Source organism: Bombina bombina, chromosome 8 (genome assembly GCF_027579735.1).
Source record: "Bombina bombina isolate aBomBom1 chromosome 8, aBomBom1.pri, whole genome shotgun sequence".
NCBI lineage: Eukaryota > Metazoa > Chordata > Amphibia > Anura > Bombinatoridae > Bombina > Bombina bombina.
In genome coordinates this window covers 292679659-292692674 of record NC_069506.1, presented here as the reverse complement: position 1 = coordinate 292692674, position 13016 = coordinate 292679659, and the positions used below count along the sequence as shown (strand labels likewise).

General features: G+C 41.9%; 1 protein-coding gene across 1 annotated transcript in view; it reads right to left on the bottom strand.

The window, feature by feature from the left end:
• Positions 1 to 13016, bottom strand: part of CLCN6 (chloride voltage-gated channel 6) — a 174404-nt gene that overhangs the window by 144081 nt on the left and 17307 nt on the right. The window contains exon 3 of the mRNA XM_053691466.1: positions 11976 to 12041. Coding sequence (XP_053547441.1) covers positions 11976 to 12041 — 66 coding nt within the window. The remainder of the gene's footprint in view (positions 1 to 11975; positions 12042 to 13016) is intronic.

Genomic DNA, 13016 nt, shown 5'->3' with positions numbered 1-13016 from the left:
CTCAGAATACCCTCTCTCAATTAACCTAGCTGTTAAATCCTCGGAATGTTTCAAATAACTCTTAGGATCACTACAGTTACGTTTTTCCCTTATGTATTGGCTCTTTGGAATAGATTGGATGGTGTGTCTTGGATGACACGACTTGGCACTGAGAATAGTATTACCTGCACTCGGTTTGCAAAACAATTCAATTTCAATACTATTAGTAACCAAATTTGAAAGTAATTCAATGTCTAAAAAAGAAATTGAAGACTTGTTAACTTCCATGGTAAATTGTAAATTCAATTAATTGTTTTGTATGTAAAGCAGAAACTGTTCAAGAAGAGGTACTGGACCCTTCCAAATTAACAAGACGTCGTCAATGTAGCGACCGTAATATTGTATGTACTGCCTGAAGGGGTTCCCATCTCCATAGACGTGGGACAGCTCCCACCAACCCATATACAGGTTGGCATAGGAGGGGGCAAACGTAGCCCCCATAGCTGTCCCACGTCTCTGAAGATAGAAACTCTCTTCAAACAAGAAAAAATTGTGCATAAGGAGGTACTCCACAGAATTCTTAATGAACAGTTTCAAAGCTTCATCATAGTTAGAATGATTATCCAGAAAAAAATCAATTGCCTGAATACCCCTATCATGAGGGATACAAGTACACAGTGAGACCATGTCGATGGTGACAAAGGTATAATCCTCACGCCAATCAAGACTCTCCATCTGTCTAATCACATCAGACATGTCCTTAATGTAACTTGTTAAATTCAAAACAAATGGTTGTAGATACCCATCAAGTTCAGAAAGTGGCTCATTTAATGAGCCAATGCCGGCCACAATGGGTCTGCCAGGGGGATTGGTGGCTTGTTTATGGACCTTCGGCAGATAGTGAAATATGCTCATGACAGGATGTTCAGTGTATAGAAAATCAAAGTTAGATTGCTTAATTAACCCCTCTCGTAGTGCTACCTCAAGTAGCTTTTTCGCAATTCTGCTTTATAGTAAAAAATAGGGTTATATTTGAGTTTCTCATACACTGTAGCATCTAGTAACTGTCTATAAGCCTCTGTAAGATATGCCTCACGGTCAAACACAACCACCTTTCCCCCTTTGTCCGAGTTGCGTATAACCAAATCCCGATTTTCTTTGTTTTATGGCTAGATGTTGCGCCTTAGATAAATTATCTTTGTGAGAAGGGGGTTCTTTAATGGATAATTTTTTCAATTCCTGTTCAACAGTTTTTTTTAAAACTTCAATAGCACTAGATCTAGCCTGCACAGGGTAGAACTTTGATTTATTCTTTAATCTAGAGATATCTGGTTGCTTTCCTGATACCTGAGAACTAGAATCCAAATTGTCAAGATCTAATGCTAAAAGATCCAAAACAGAACACTGATCTGAAAAATCAAACCCATATTGTCTTTGACCTAAACTCTCTTCCCGCTGCACACTCTGACTAGTTGAACCTAAAAAGTGTTTTTTTAAAACAAGTGTCCTCACAAATCTATTCAGGTCAACAATAGTGTCAAATAGCTTAAAGTGTGAAGTGGGAGAGAACCCTAGTCCTAAAGACAAAACCTCTACCTGTGTAGTTGTCAAAACAGTGGAGGAAAGGTTAATAACATTGGTAGTGTTTAGGCATATTTTTGGTACTGAGTGGTTTTCTTTCTCTGTGGATACCGCCGAGACTGTGGTGTCAGTGTCTCTTTTGTTGGTTCTTGATGGGCCTGACCTTCCACGGCCCCCTCTACGTACTTTTTTTCTTCTGACATGAGGTTTTGGTGGGCCCCACTGGTTTTTTGACTGTGATAAATTTAAAGAAGTTGAAATATCCTCCTGTGTACCTAAGGAAAAGGAACCTGTTCCTGCTGTTGGAACTGAAGCAGAACCCATAACCTCTATATCAGAAGAATCATAGTCATATTCAGTATCAGTCTCTGCAACCTTACTTGTTTATGCTCAAGGCTATGGCTTTTATTGGTTTTTCTATACCTTCTTCTAGTATCTGTTACAGTCCATTTATAAACTTTATTAAGTTCATAGTCCTGCTTATCCCGTAGAATCTTTTGTTTCTTAAAGTGCCAAAGATCCCTCTTAAAATCAGTAATTACTTTTTTTTTTTTTTTTTCCAACAAGCTTTATTGGTATAAATAATAATTTTACAATTGCCATGGAAACACTCCGGCGTGGTATAACATAGACAAAAAAGAAAAAACAATGAAAGTGAAATATACAAAGAGCAAGACCAGTAATGACCATTGTATGTAAGTCCAAGGATCCATGCATTTGTTGAGTCCCACATAAAGTTCTGGTCTTGGACATAGTAGCTTGTGGATTTTTCTTTTTTATAAGATAACACATGTGGATGAAACTTCCACATTAACATTTAAACAGAGCAAAGCAATGCGACAGAGATCTATGTAAAAGATAGAAAGGTCTCACTGATGTTGATATACGTGAGAGGTAAGTTACAGTCATCAAGGAGTTAGTTAAGTGATAGGGTATAAGGTCTAGCAAACCAGCGCGGAGGAAGTATGGCTCCAGGGTGAGTTTCCAGATGAGTCAGATGTGTCCTAGTTTTGAGATGTGTTACGGGAGATGATGTGGCTGTATAAGGTGTCGGGGTGACTAGGAATTATTAGGTAGTTGTGGCGGGGGTCTAGAAAGTGTGAGAGTGTATGTTTCCCAATAAAAGGACATGGCGCAGTAAAAATCCATCCTTTTTGTTTTCTGATAGTGAAACCTTTCCAGGGAAAGGAGAAGAGTGACATTATGTACCCAGTCTTTTTGAGTAGGAATGTGTCGCTGTTTCCACAGTCTAGGGATCAGTTGCTTGGCCCCACTAAGCATGATGTACAATAAGACCTGTCGGTATTTGCATTTGATCTTAGGGGGTTTGTTAAATAATAGCGTCAAAGGATTGAAGGGGATAGATGTATTGAGTACCTTTTGGATTTCTCTATGGGTGTCCAACCAGAAAGGCTGAAGTGTGGGGCAATCCCACCAGATGTGGAGGAGTGTACCAACTTGTTTGCAATCTCTCCAACATAGTGGGTCTGTGTGAGGGTAAATCTTAGCGAGTCTGCTGGGGTAAAGGTACCATCTTTCTAAGAGTTTTATGTTCGTTTCAGTGATTCCCATTGAGGAGGGGGCCTTCCCCATTTGTTGAAATATAATGTCCCACGTCTCAGAGGGGATCTCATGGCCTAGCTCGACTTCCCATGCTTTTGTATATGATGGAAGGTTTTTGGAGTGTAGAGTAATTAGTATTTTATATATCTTAGAGAGAGTACCCTGCGCTAATAATGTGGAGTGGCATAGTGTTTCGAATGGATTTAGGTTTCTTACCAGGTTATGTTTGTCTTTATGGTGGGAGAGAAAGTGTGCTAATTGTAAATATTCGAACCATCTATCAAAAAAGCTAATGTTCCTGTCCGCAAGGGCGGTTTTCTGAATGATGGTGCCTCTTTCTAGAACAAGATGGCAGGGCAAACCCGCTGATAGTGTGTACCGGTCCTGGGTCCGTTTTTGAAGTAGTGGAGGAAAATCTTTGTTGTGTAGAAGGGGGGTAAAGTGGTGAGGGTATGGTCGATATGCCTTTTTGTGAACCTATAAGGTGGTCCCAAGTGGAGAGTGTATCAGTCACTAACGAGGGTGTAAGAGAAGGTAGTGTCCTATGTTGCCTGTATGTCCAGCAAACTGACCCAAGACTTCGAGAAGTAGATAGATCATGCTCAAGCTTGACCCATTCTTTATCAGTACTGTTTTTGCACCAGTCGACTATTCTGGTCAGTTGTGCTGCCTGTGAGTAAAATAAAAGGTTGGGTACTCCCAGTCCCCCCTCATCCCTTTTCCTATAAAGGGTGGTTTTAGAGATTCGAGGGCGTTTATTTGCCCAAATAAAGCCGTTAACGAAAGATTGCACACTACGAATGTAATGTAAGGGGGGTTGTATGGGTAGGGCTTGGAACATATATAAAAAGCGAGGCAGGATGCTCATTTTGAATGCTTGGACTCTACCAAGCCAGGAGAGGAATTTGTTGCGCCAGGCTCTCATGTCTGTTCTGATGGAGTCAAAAAGGTGTTGGTGGTTTAGTTGGTGTAGAGCTTCTTTTGAGGTCGTTAGTTTTACCCCTAGGTAATTTATGGAAGAAGGTTGGAATCGGAATTGGTAGTGATTAGTGATCTGTTGGACTGTCTGGTCTGAGATGCCAACACCTAGAAACTCTGATTTCTGCTTATTTATTTTGAAATTGGAGAGAGTACTGTAAATGCCCAAAGCCGGTAAAAGGGCCTCTAGAGATTGTGGGGGGGGAAGTCAGTGAGAATAAAATATCGTCCGCGTAGAGTGTTAGTTTGTAGTGGATATCTGCTATATAAATACCGTGGACTTTTTCATCATTCCTGATCCTGGAGGCAAGAACCTCCACGGCCAGAATAAACAATATGGGGGAGAGAGGGCAACCCTGTCTCGTTCCATTTGTTATTGGGAATGCATTTGACAGGGAATCGTTTAACTTAATACGGGCTTTCGGCATATGGTATAGGGCAAATATTTTCTCAATGAGTTTATTGCTCAGGCCATAACGAGTGAGCGTTGACCTAAGGAACAACCAATCCAGCCTATCAAAGGCCTTCTCGGCATCGATGGCAAGGAAGATAGAAGGAATGTTTTGTGACTGCGTGTATTCAATTAAGTTTAGGATTTTGATGGTATTGTCTCGCGCCTCTCTTTTGGGGACAAAACCTACTTGATTTGTGTGAATTAGTTGGGGGAGGAACTTATTAAGTCTATTAGCTATGAGTTTAGCATAAAGCTTGACGTCTACGTTTAGTAGTGAAATGGGGCGAAAATTAGATGGGCTATCTGCGGGTTTTCCGGTCTTAGGGATCACTGAAATGTGTGCTTCCAGCATAGGGGGGAGAAAGGGGTGTTCCTGGTCAACTAAGTTAAATAAGGTACAGAGGTGTGGAAGCAGAGTGGGTGCGAACTTTTTATAATAAGCGACCGAGAGACCGTCAGGGCCAGGGCTTTTGCCTGATGGCAAGTCTTTAAGGGTGGTTGTGAGCTCTGTCATTGAGAAAGGTTCGTCCAGTTCTGTCGCTTGTGCATCAGAGAGTTGTGGTAAAGGGGTGTTTAGAAGGTAGTTGTTTATGGCATTGCTGGGGTCCGGGGGGCGGTCAGGGTTAGAGAGGTTGTAAAGATTAGAGTAGTATGCCTCAAATTGGGAAAGTATTTCAGAAGTGGTATTGACAGTTTGGTTCGTTGGAGATTTAATTTCATGGATGAAGGTTTTAAGTTTTTTCAGTTTTAAGGAGCGTGCTAGGAGTTTTCCTGCTCTATTGCTTTCAAAGTAGAATTTTTGTTTAGTCAGTAAGGCCAGTGCATTAGCTTCACTAAGTTGTAAGTCATGTACAGTTTTCCTGGCTTTCATTAAGTCTGCTAATAGTTGGGGGGAGGAAGGATTTCGCTTATGGTCGTATTCAAGTTTGGCTAGTAGGTCAGTGGATATTTTGTATACCTGCCGTGCTTTCTTTCTAGCTTGTGCATGTTGTTTAATTAATTCCCCCCTGATAAAACATTTATGAGCCTCCCAGACAACGAAAGGATCTGTTTCCGGTAAGGAATTAAATCTGAAATACTCCTGTAGAAGCTTTTCTAAGTTAGGAACTAGAGTTGGGGAATCTAATAGTTTCTCGTCTAGTTTCCACTGAAAATTGCCACCAGGTGCTGATGGCCATTTGAGTGTTGTTAGTACAGCCGAGTGGTCTGACCAAACGGTATGTGAAAGCCTGGAGGATAGTACATTGGAAAGGCCTCTTTGATTAGTAAAGAGGTAATCAATTCTACTATATGAACTATGAGGGGCAGAGAAAAAGGTATAGTCCCTCTTCTCAGGGTGGACGAATCTCCAAATGTCAAATAGAGTTTGGTCTAGCATAAGTTTCCATAGTTGCTTGATTGTGTGTTTAGGAGTTGTGGGTCGAGGGTTCGAGGAATCTAAATGTGGTTGAATGGGGAGATTGAAGTCTCCCCCTAGATATAGTGCACCTATTGTGTGGTCTAGAATCTTGGCGAAACTTTTCCTGAAAAAGGGGAGCTGTCTGGTGTTGGGAGCATAAAGATTGACCAGTGTCACCGGGGAGCCAAACAGGGTGCCAGTTACACATAAAAACCTGCCTTCAGAGTCAGTGTAGGTGTGGATGTGAGTAAAAGGGATCTGTCTGCTGATTAGGATGCTTACGCCGTGCCTTTTGTGGTCAAAAGAGCTGTGAAAGCTTTGAGTATAGAAACCTCCAAAATAATTAGGTTCCTTATTTTTTAAAAAGTGAGTCTCTTGGAGGAAAAGAATATCACCCCCTTTCCTACGTAGGTCTCTCATGGCTAGTGAGCGTTTTTGTGCAGAATTCAAGCCTTTGGTATTCTGACTCAGTAAAGTGAGAGTTTTAGTGTGGCCTTCCATGGTGCTGGTGTGACTGGTGTCCGTGATTAGATGACTGCAATAAATGATAGGCATGCATGTGTGGTTGTAGAGTATAGAAAGAAGGTTGTGTTAAGTATACCCTAGGGTCTGTATCTCTGTCGCATAGCAAAAAAAACATGAATAAGAACATAAAACAAAACATACATTTTCTCATAAAAAATCTAGATACTAATGCAAGCATTAACTTTTAGTGTTAAGAGGGAGGGATTATAACCCATTCCATAGCAAGTGATATACATTTAGGGATGACTAATGCTCAATTACATTGGTAAAATATTTCTAACAGTACAATACAATAATTCCTAAATTCCTAAATTTACTTATTTCTAGATCAGAAGTCGTTTAACAGTAAAAAGGTTTATGGCCAATGTGGCTATACATTACCCAGCGACCAAGCTGTAGCACCGGGCAAAGTCTCTAGTAGAATGATCAGCTCGTAGGAATAGCTAAGATACAAAATAATTGATTAAGTTGTGACTTTAGAGAGCAAGCCGGGGGGCTTGGCCTGCGGCTTAGACTGAGGTTTGGGGGGAATACGCTGCCAGTCTCTCATGACAGGTCCTGTAGATTTCTTTCTAGGGGGTTCGTGAGAGTTCTCTGGAGGGAGTTCCTCTGGAGGGTCCAATTCCAAGGCCTGGCAAAAGGCGTTGACATCTTCTAGGGTTCTGCAAATTAACTTTCTATTTCCATGAAGAACATAGAGATGAAAGGGGAATCCCCACCTGTAGAGGATTTTCTTCTGTCTGAGAAGAGATGTTACAGGAGCCAGATCTCTCCTCCTTTGCAATGTTCGTTGGGAGAGGTCTTGAAAAAATTGGAGAACAACCCCCCTGAATTTAACAGGCTGGTGCCTACGAGAGAGGTTTAGGAGTTCCTCCTTTTCGTTGAACTCTCTAAACTTCATGATGATGTCCCTTGGGGGGGCAGTGTCAGGGGGTTTCGGTCTAAGGGCTCTGTGGGCTCGAACCCAAGGGATATCTGTGGAGGGAGTGGTGTTTCTGAGATGTGCGAATAAAGCTGGGAGATAGATTGGAAAGTCTTTAGGTAATACCGACTCAGGAACACCTCTGATTCTGAGATTTTTCCGGCGGCTCCTATTCTCCAGATCCTCGATTTTGTCGAAGAGATCTGCTATAAGAGCTGTGTGATGGTTTGTTGAATCCTGAGTTGTATTGATTTCCACTTGAAGGTGGTCCGTGAATTCTTCCAAGGCCTCCACTCTATTGCCCACTGAGTGAAGGTCTTGCTTTATTTCTGCTATCTCTTCCCTGATACACGAGCGAATGATATCCGCTATATCCTGTTTGGATGCTAGGGTAGAGAGGATGGTGTTGGGGACAGGTGTGCTCTCCTCAGTGTCATCTTCTTGTACTTGCGAAGACTGTAATTTCTTTTTTGGCGACTTGGCAGGTTCAGTACTGTCACCCACTTTTGAGGCAGGGGGCGAGAAAAACTGAGCGACCATGCTGTCTCTGTGGTTGTGCATCTTAGGGGGTTTATTCAGTTTCGAAGTGCATTTTGCATTCATTGTGCAGGGGGAAGTTGTAAAAGAATGTTACAGATACCCTTTCTTATGCAGTTATGGTTAGAAGAGAAAAAGGGAAAGGCCTGAACCAGATCTGTTGTTAGTATGATGATGTCCAATAAAGTGGGATGAAATAAGGGCCAGGTGCAGAGCCCAAGTACCTCTGGGGTCTGAGTAGTGTTAGTTGGTACACTGCCGCGTGGTGATTCTGCCACGTGGTTAACTGTGCAGGCTAAAATCTTTAGGCCCCGTACAGCAGGCCTCTGGATAAGCGGCTGGTCTCCACTATGAGTGTGCCTGTCTGCACTCGCTCCCCCTGTCACTAGTTAGGGCCCGGGTGGTGTAGGGCACCGTTCTATCCCCTCTCCTTACCCGTAGAAAAAGTGACCTCCGGCTTCTTATAGTGCAGCTGCGGTCTCTATGCTGCGTGTGCGGTTCGCTCCCAGTAATGGCGGTGGGGCCCAGGAGTAGGTAGGAGACACTGTAGTTACAGCTAAGGGCAGTCCGGGTCTGCGATCAGAGAGAGGAAGGATTCCTCAAGATGGTCAGGAAACGTAGTGAAGTCCCGGATTCAAAGTTGGCTCCGAGCCGGGTAAAAGTTAGTGCGTTATCGGGTAGAGATGCGGTGAGGTTTTAAGACGAGAGTAAGCCCGCTGGGTCTGCTTAAAAATGATGTCTCCTGACTCCCGATCTATAGAGCATTTATGAGGGCATGTTATTTAGTGGAATCTAGGGCTTTGCGAGTAGTTTTGAGCTGATATATGGAACTGGGTCCCGGAGCTCAGAGATTACACAGCTTCCATTGCTGCTGCTGGCTCCGCCCCCCAGTAATTACTTTTTTAAGCTTGGTATCATATTTTACAAAATCAGGGTGATCACTCACCCTAGTGTCAAATAGCTTAAAGTGTGAAGTGGGAGAGAACCCTAGTCCTAAAGACAAAACCTCTACCTGTGTAGTTGTCAAAACAGTGGAGGAAAGGTTAATAACATTGGTAGTGTTTAGGCATATTTTTGGTACTGAGTGGTTTTCTTTCTCTGTGGATACCGCCGAGACTGTGGTGTCAGTGTCTCTTTTGTTGGTTCTTGATGGGCCTGACCTTCCACGGCCCCCTCTACGTACTTTTTTTCTTCTGACATGAGGTTTTGGTGGGCCCCACTGGTTTTTTGACTGTGATAAATTTAAAGAAGTTGAAATATCCTCCTGTGTACCTAAGGAAAAGGAACCTGTTCCTGCTGTTGGAACTGAAGCAGAACCCATAACCTCTATATCAGAAGAATCATAGTCATATTCAGTATCAGTCTCTGCAACCTTACTTGTTTATGCTCAAGGCTATGGCTTTTATTGGTTTTTCTATACCTTCTTCTAGTATCTGTTACAGTCCATTTATAAACTTTATTAAGTTCATAGTCCTGCTTATCCCGTAGAATCTTTTGTTTCTTAAAGTGCCAAAGATCCCTCTTAAAATCAGTAATTACTTTTTTAAGCTTGGTATCATATTTTACAAAATCAGGGTGATCACTCAAAGGACGTAAATAAGACTGCAGTTTCAGCTTGTCATCTATCAATTCTTGTCTTGATACCTTTTTGAATTCAATTAGGAGATCTATAAGTGCTAAGGAGCATATAGTTAACACCTTGTTCCATTTATCAATGAACACCTGATCAGATACCTGAAAAGAGGGGAATTTTCTAATACGTAATCCACATGGGATAAGCTGAGCTTTTTGATACATTTGGAAACTCTTTATATCCAATTCAATCCTAGTGTCCTTTTTGAGTAAAGCATCCATTCTAAAAAAAGAGATTGTCCAAATTGGTATTAGCTTCCCTCTCCATGGTGTCTGTATTAAACAAGTCCTCACTGTCACTGACTTCATCAGCAAACTACTGCAAAACAAATCCCCCGGATGCCATACCATACACTTATAAAATGCCTGATATAAACAAGAACATATATAAAACGTTCACATTGCCAAGTACATATACAATACTTCAAGAAATACTACGACTTACAGCACATGCAGTTTAAAGCTTCCTCAAAGCAGTTATACAATTTGGCAATGTCCGTGCAGCTTACCCTCAATGCGGTGGAAAAGGTAATACAAACAGTCGTCAGGGAGCGCTCAGACACGGCTGCCGATTGATCCAGGAAACTGCAGTGGCCTTCACGTAGTGAATCCCTCCTCCGATAACGTCTGATGACGTAATGACGTAGTACTCACTCTTCAGCTGGTGCGAGGACAGGAGCGTTCCACCTCCGCTCCGAAATTGTGCTGCTGTTAATTTCGGAGCGGAGGTGGAACGCTCCTGTCCTCGCACCAGCTGAAGAGTGAGTACAACGTCATTACGTCAGACGTTATCGGAGGAGGGATTCACTACATGAAGGCCACTGCAGTTTCCTGGATCAATCGGCAACCGTGTCTGAGCGCTCCCTGACTACTGTTTGTGTTAAGTCTGAAGGATACTACTTCAGCATCAGATGAAGGAATTATACTGAATCTGAGATTTCACCATCAGAGGCTACCGACATATCGTCCACATAAGACCTATGAGGAAGGTCAATCTATGTAGAACAGAAACCTTGCTATCTGAATTTCAAATATTCCTCTTGCAAATTCCCTTTAGTATAGGAAAAAGAGATAATGCCTCACAAAAAAAAAGAGCGCGCTCCTATAAGGCTTCTCAGCGACCACAAGTATATCGTAGGCAACATAGGAAAATAAACATTTGTTTCATGCTAACAAAAAAATTAACAAGGCATCATAGCCAAGAGAGTATTAAAACTCCTGCCCTAACAAAATCTGAGACACAAGGAGAATTAACTTCTTCCTACCTAGAAGATTAACTCCAAGTCTCCATAACACATGCCAGATTTATGCCTGCCACAGCCATTAACAATCCTGCTAAGGATTAGAGTCCCAAACTAAGCACAGGCACCCTTAACCCCTTTAGTGCCAGCCTCCTAGCCCCAGAAGACAAAAAGGCACTCACCTGTAATCCAGTCGTCCAGCAGTCAGATGACCTCACAAAGTATGAGAGGTTGCCACTCCTCCCAGAGACCTGTGGAAAAAAGAAAGACAGAGTAAACCTACTCAGGCTTTCTATACCAGGGCAGCAACCTGTTAGGAAAATGCAGCAAAGCACACTTTACAAGTTCCTAACTGCTTAAAAGCCACCACTGCCCTGCTGAAGAGACTAACGTGGAGTACGGCTAGACCCAATCTTGAGAGGAAAGATCAGAGCAATCCTACTCTGACTTTTAAAATAACAAAATCTTGATAGAAATGAAATAAAATCATTTTCTTCAGACACCAAACACTTAAAGGGACACTAAACCCACATTTTTTTCTTTCATGATTCAGATAGAGAATACAATTTTAAAAAACTTTCCAATTTGCTTCTATTATCTAATTTGCTTACATTTTTAGATATCCTTTGTTGAAAAAAGAGCAATGCACGTGGGAGAGCCAATCACATCAGGCATCTATGTGCAGCAACCAATCAGCAGCTACTGAGCCTATCTAGATATGCTTTTCAGCAAAGAATATCAAGAGAATGAAGCTAATTAGATAATAGAAGTAAATTAGAAAGTTGTTTAAAACTGCATGCTCTTTCTAAATCATGAAAGAAAAAATTTGGGTTTAATGTCCCTTTAACCTCCTCCTTGCACGAGAGGCAAAGAGAATGACTGGGGTTTGTGGGAAGGGAAGTGATACTTAACAGCTTTGCAGTGGTGCTCTTTGCCTCCTCCTGCTGGCCAGGAGTGATATTCCCAACAGTAATTGATGATCCCGTGGAAATATATTTTTTTATTGTATTATATTTACCAAAGGCTGGAAAAATATTCTAGTGCTCAGACAGAATCACAGCCTTGTTTCTTCTGAAACACATTTGTTTACAGCACACACAGACTTGTGTAAGCTTGGTGCGCATGCGCAGCATTACGTATAGTGTGCAGGTCACACAGCTCTACCTTGTGGCTGATCGTCTCCAGGACTTCCAGGTATGGATCATTGATGCATCGGTCATAGTCCAAGCTCTAGTAAGGGATAAAATAGGAAAGTGAGATTCTCTAAACCACTGCAAGAACAACACTGTGAGAGATCCCAGTAAACATACTTCTTACTTTTGCCAGTCAATGAATACATAAACACTTGTGTGTGTGTTTGTCACTCTATGTATATGTATATATATATATATATATATATATATATATATATATATATATATATATATATATATATATATATATATATATATATATATATATATATATATATATATATATATATGTGTGTGTATGTATATATGTGTGTGTATGTATATATATATATATATATATCTCACAAAAGTGAGTATACCCCTCACATTTTTGTAAATATTTTATTATATTTTTCATGTGACAACACTGAAGAAATGACACTTTGCCACAATGTAAAGTAGTGAGTGTGCAGCCTGTATAACAGTGTAAAATTGCTGTCCCCTCAAAATAACTCGGCCATTAATGTATAAACCGTTGGCAACAAACACCCTAAGTGGAAATGTCCAAATTGGGCCCAAAGTGTCAATATTTTGTGTGGCCACCATTATTTTCCAGCACTGCTTTAACCCTCTTGGGCATGGAGTTCACCAGAGCTTCACAGGTTGCCACTTGAGTCCGCTTCAACTCCTCCATGACGACGTCACGGAGCTGGTGGATGTCAGAGACCTTGCGCTCCCCCACCTTCCGTTTGAGGATGCCCCACAGATGGTCAAAAGGGTTTAGCTCTGGAGACATGCTTGGCCAGTCCATCACCTTTACCGTCAGCTTCTTTAGCAAGGCAGTGGTCATCTTGGAGGTGTGTTTAGGGTTGTAATGTTGGAATACTGCCCCGTGGCCCAGTCTCCGAATGGAGGGGATCATGCTCTGCTTCATTATGTCACAGAAAATGTTGGCATTCATGGTTCCCTCAATGAACTGTAGCTCCTTAGTGCCGGCAGCACTCAGGCAGGCCCAGACCATGACACTCCCACC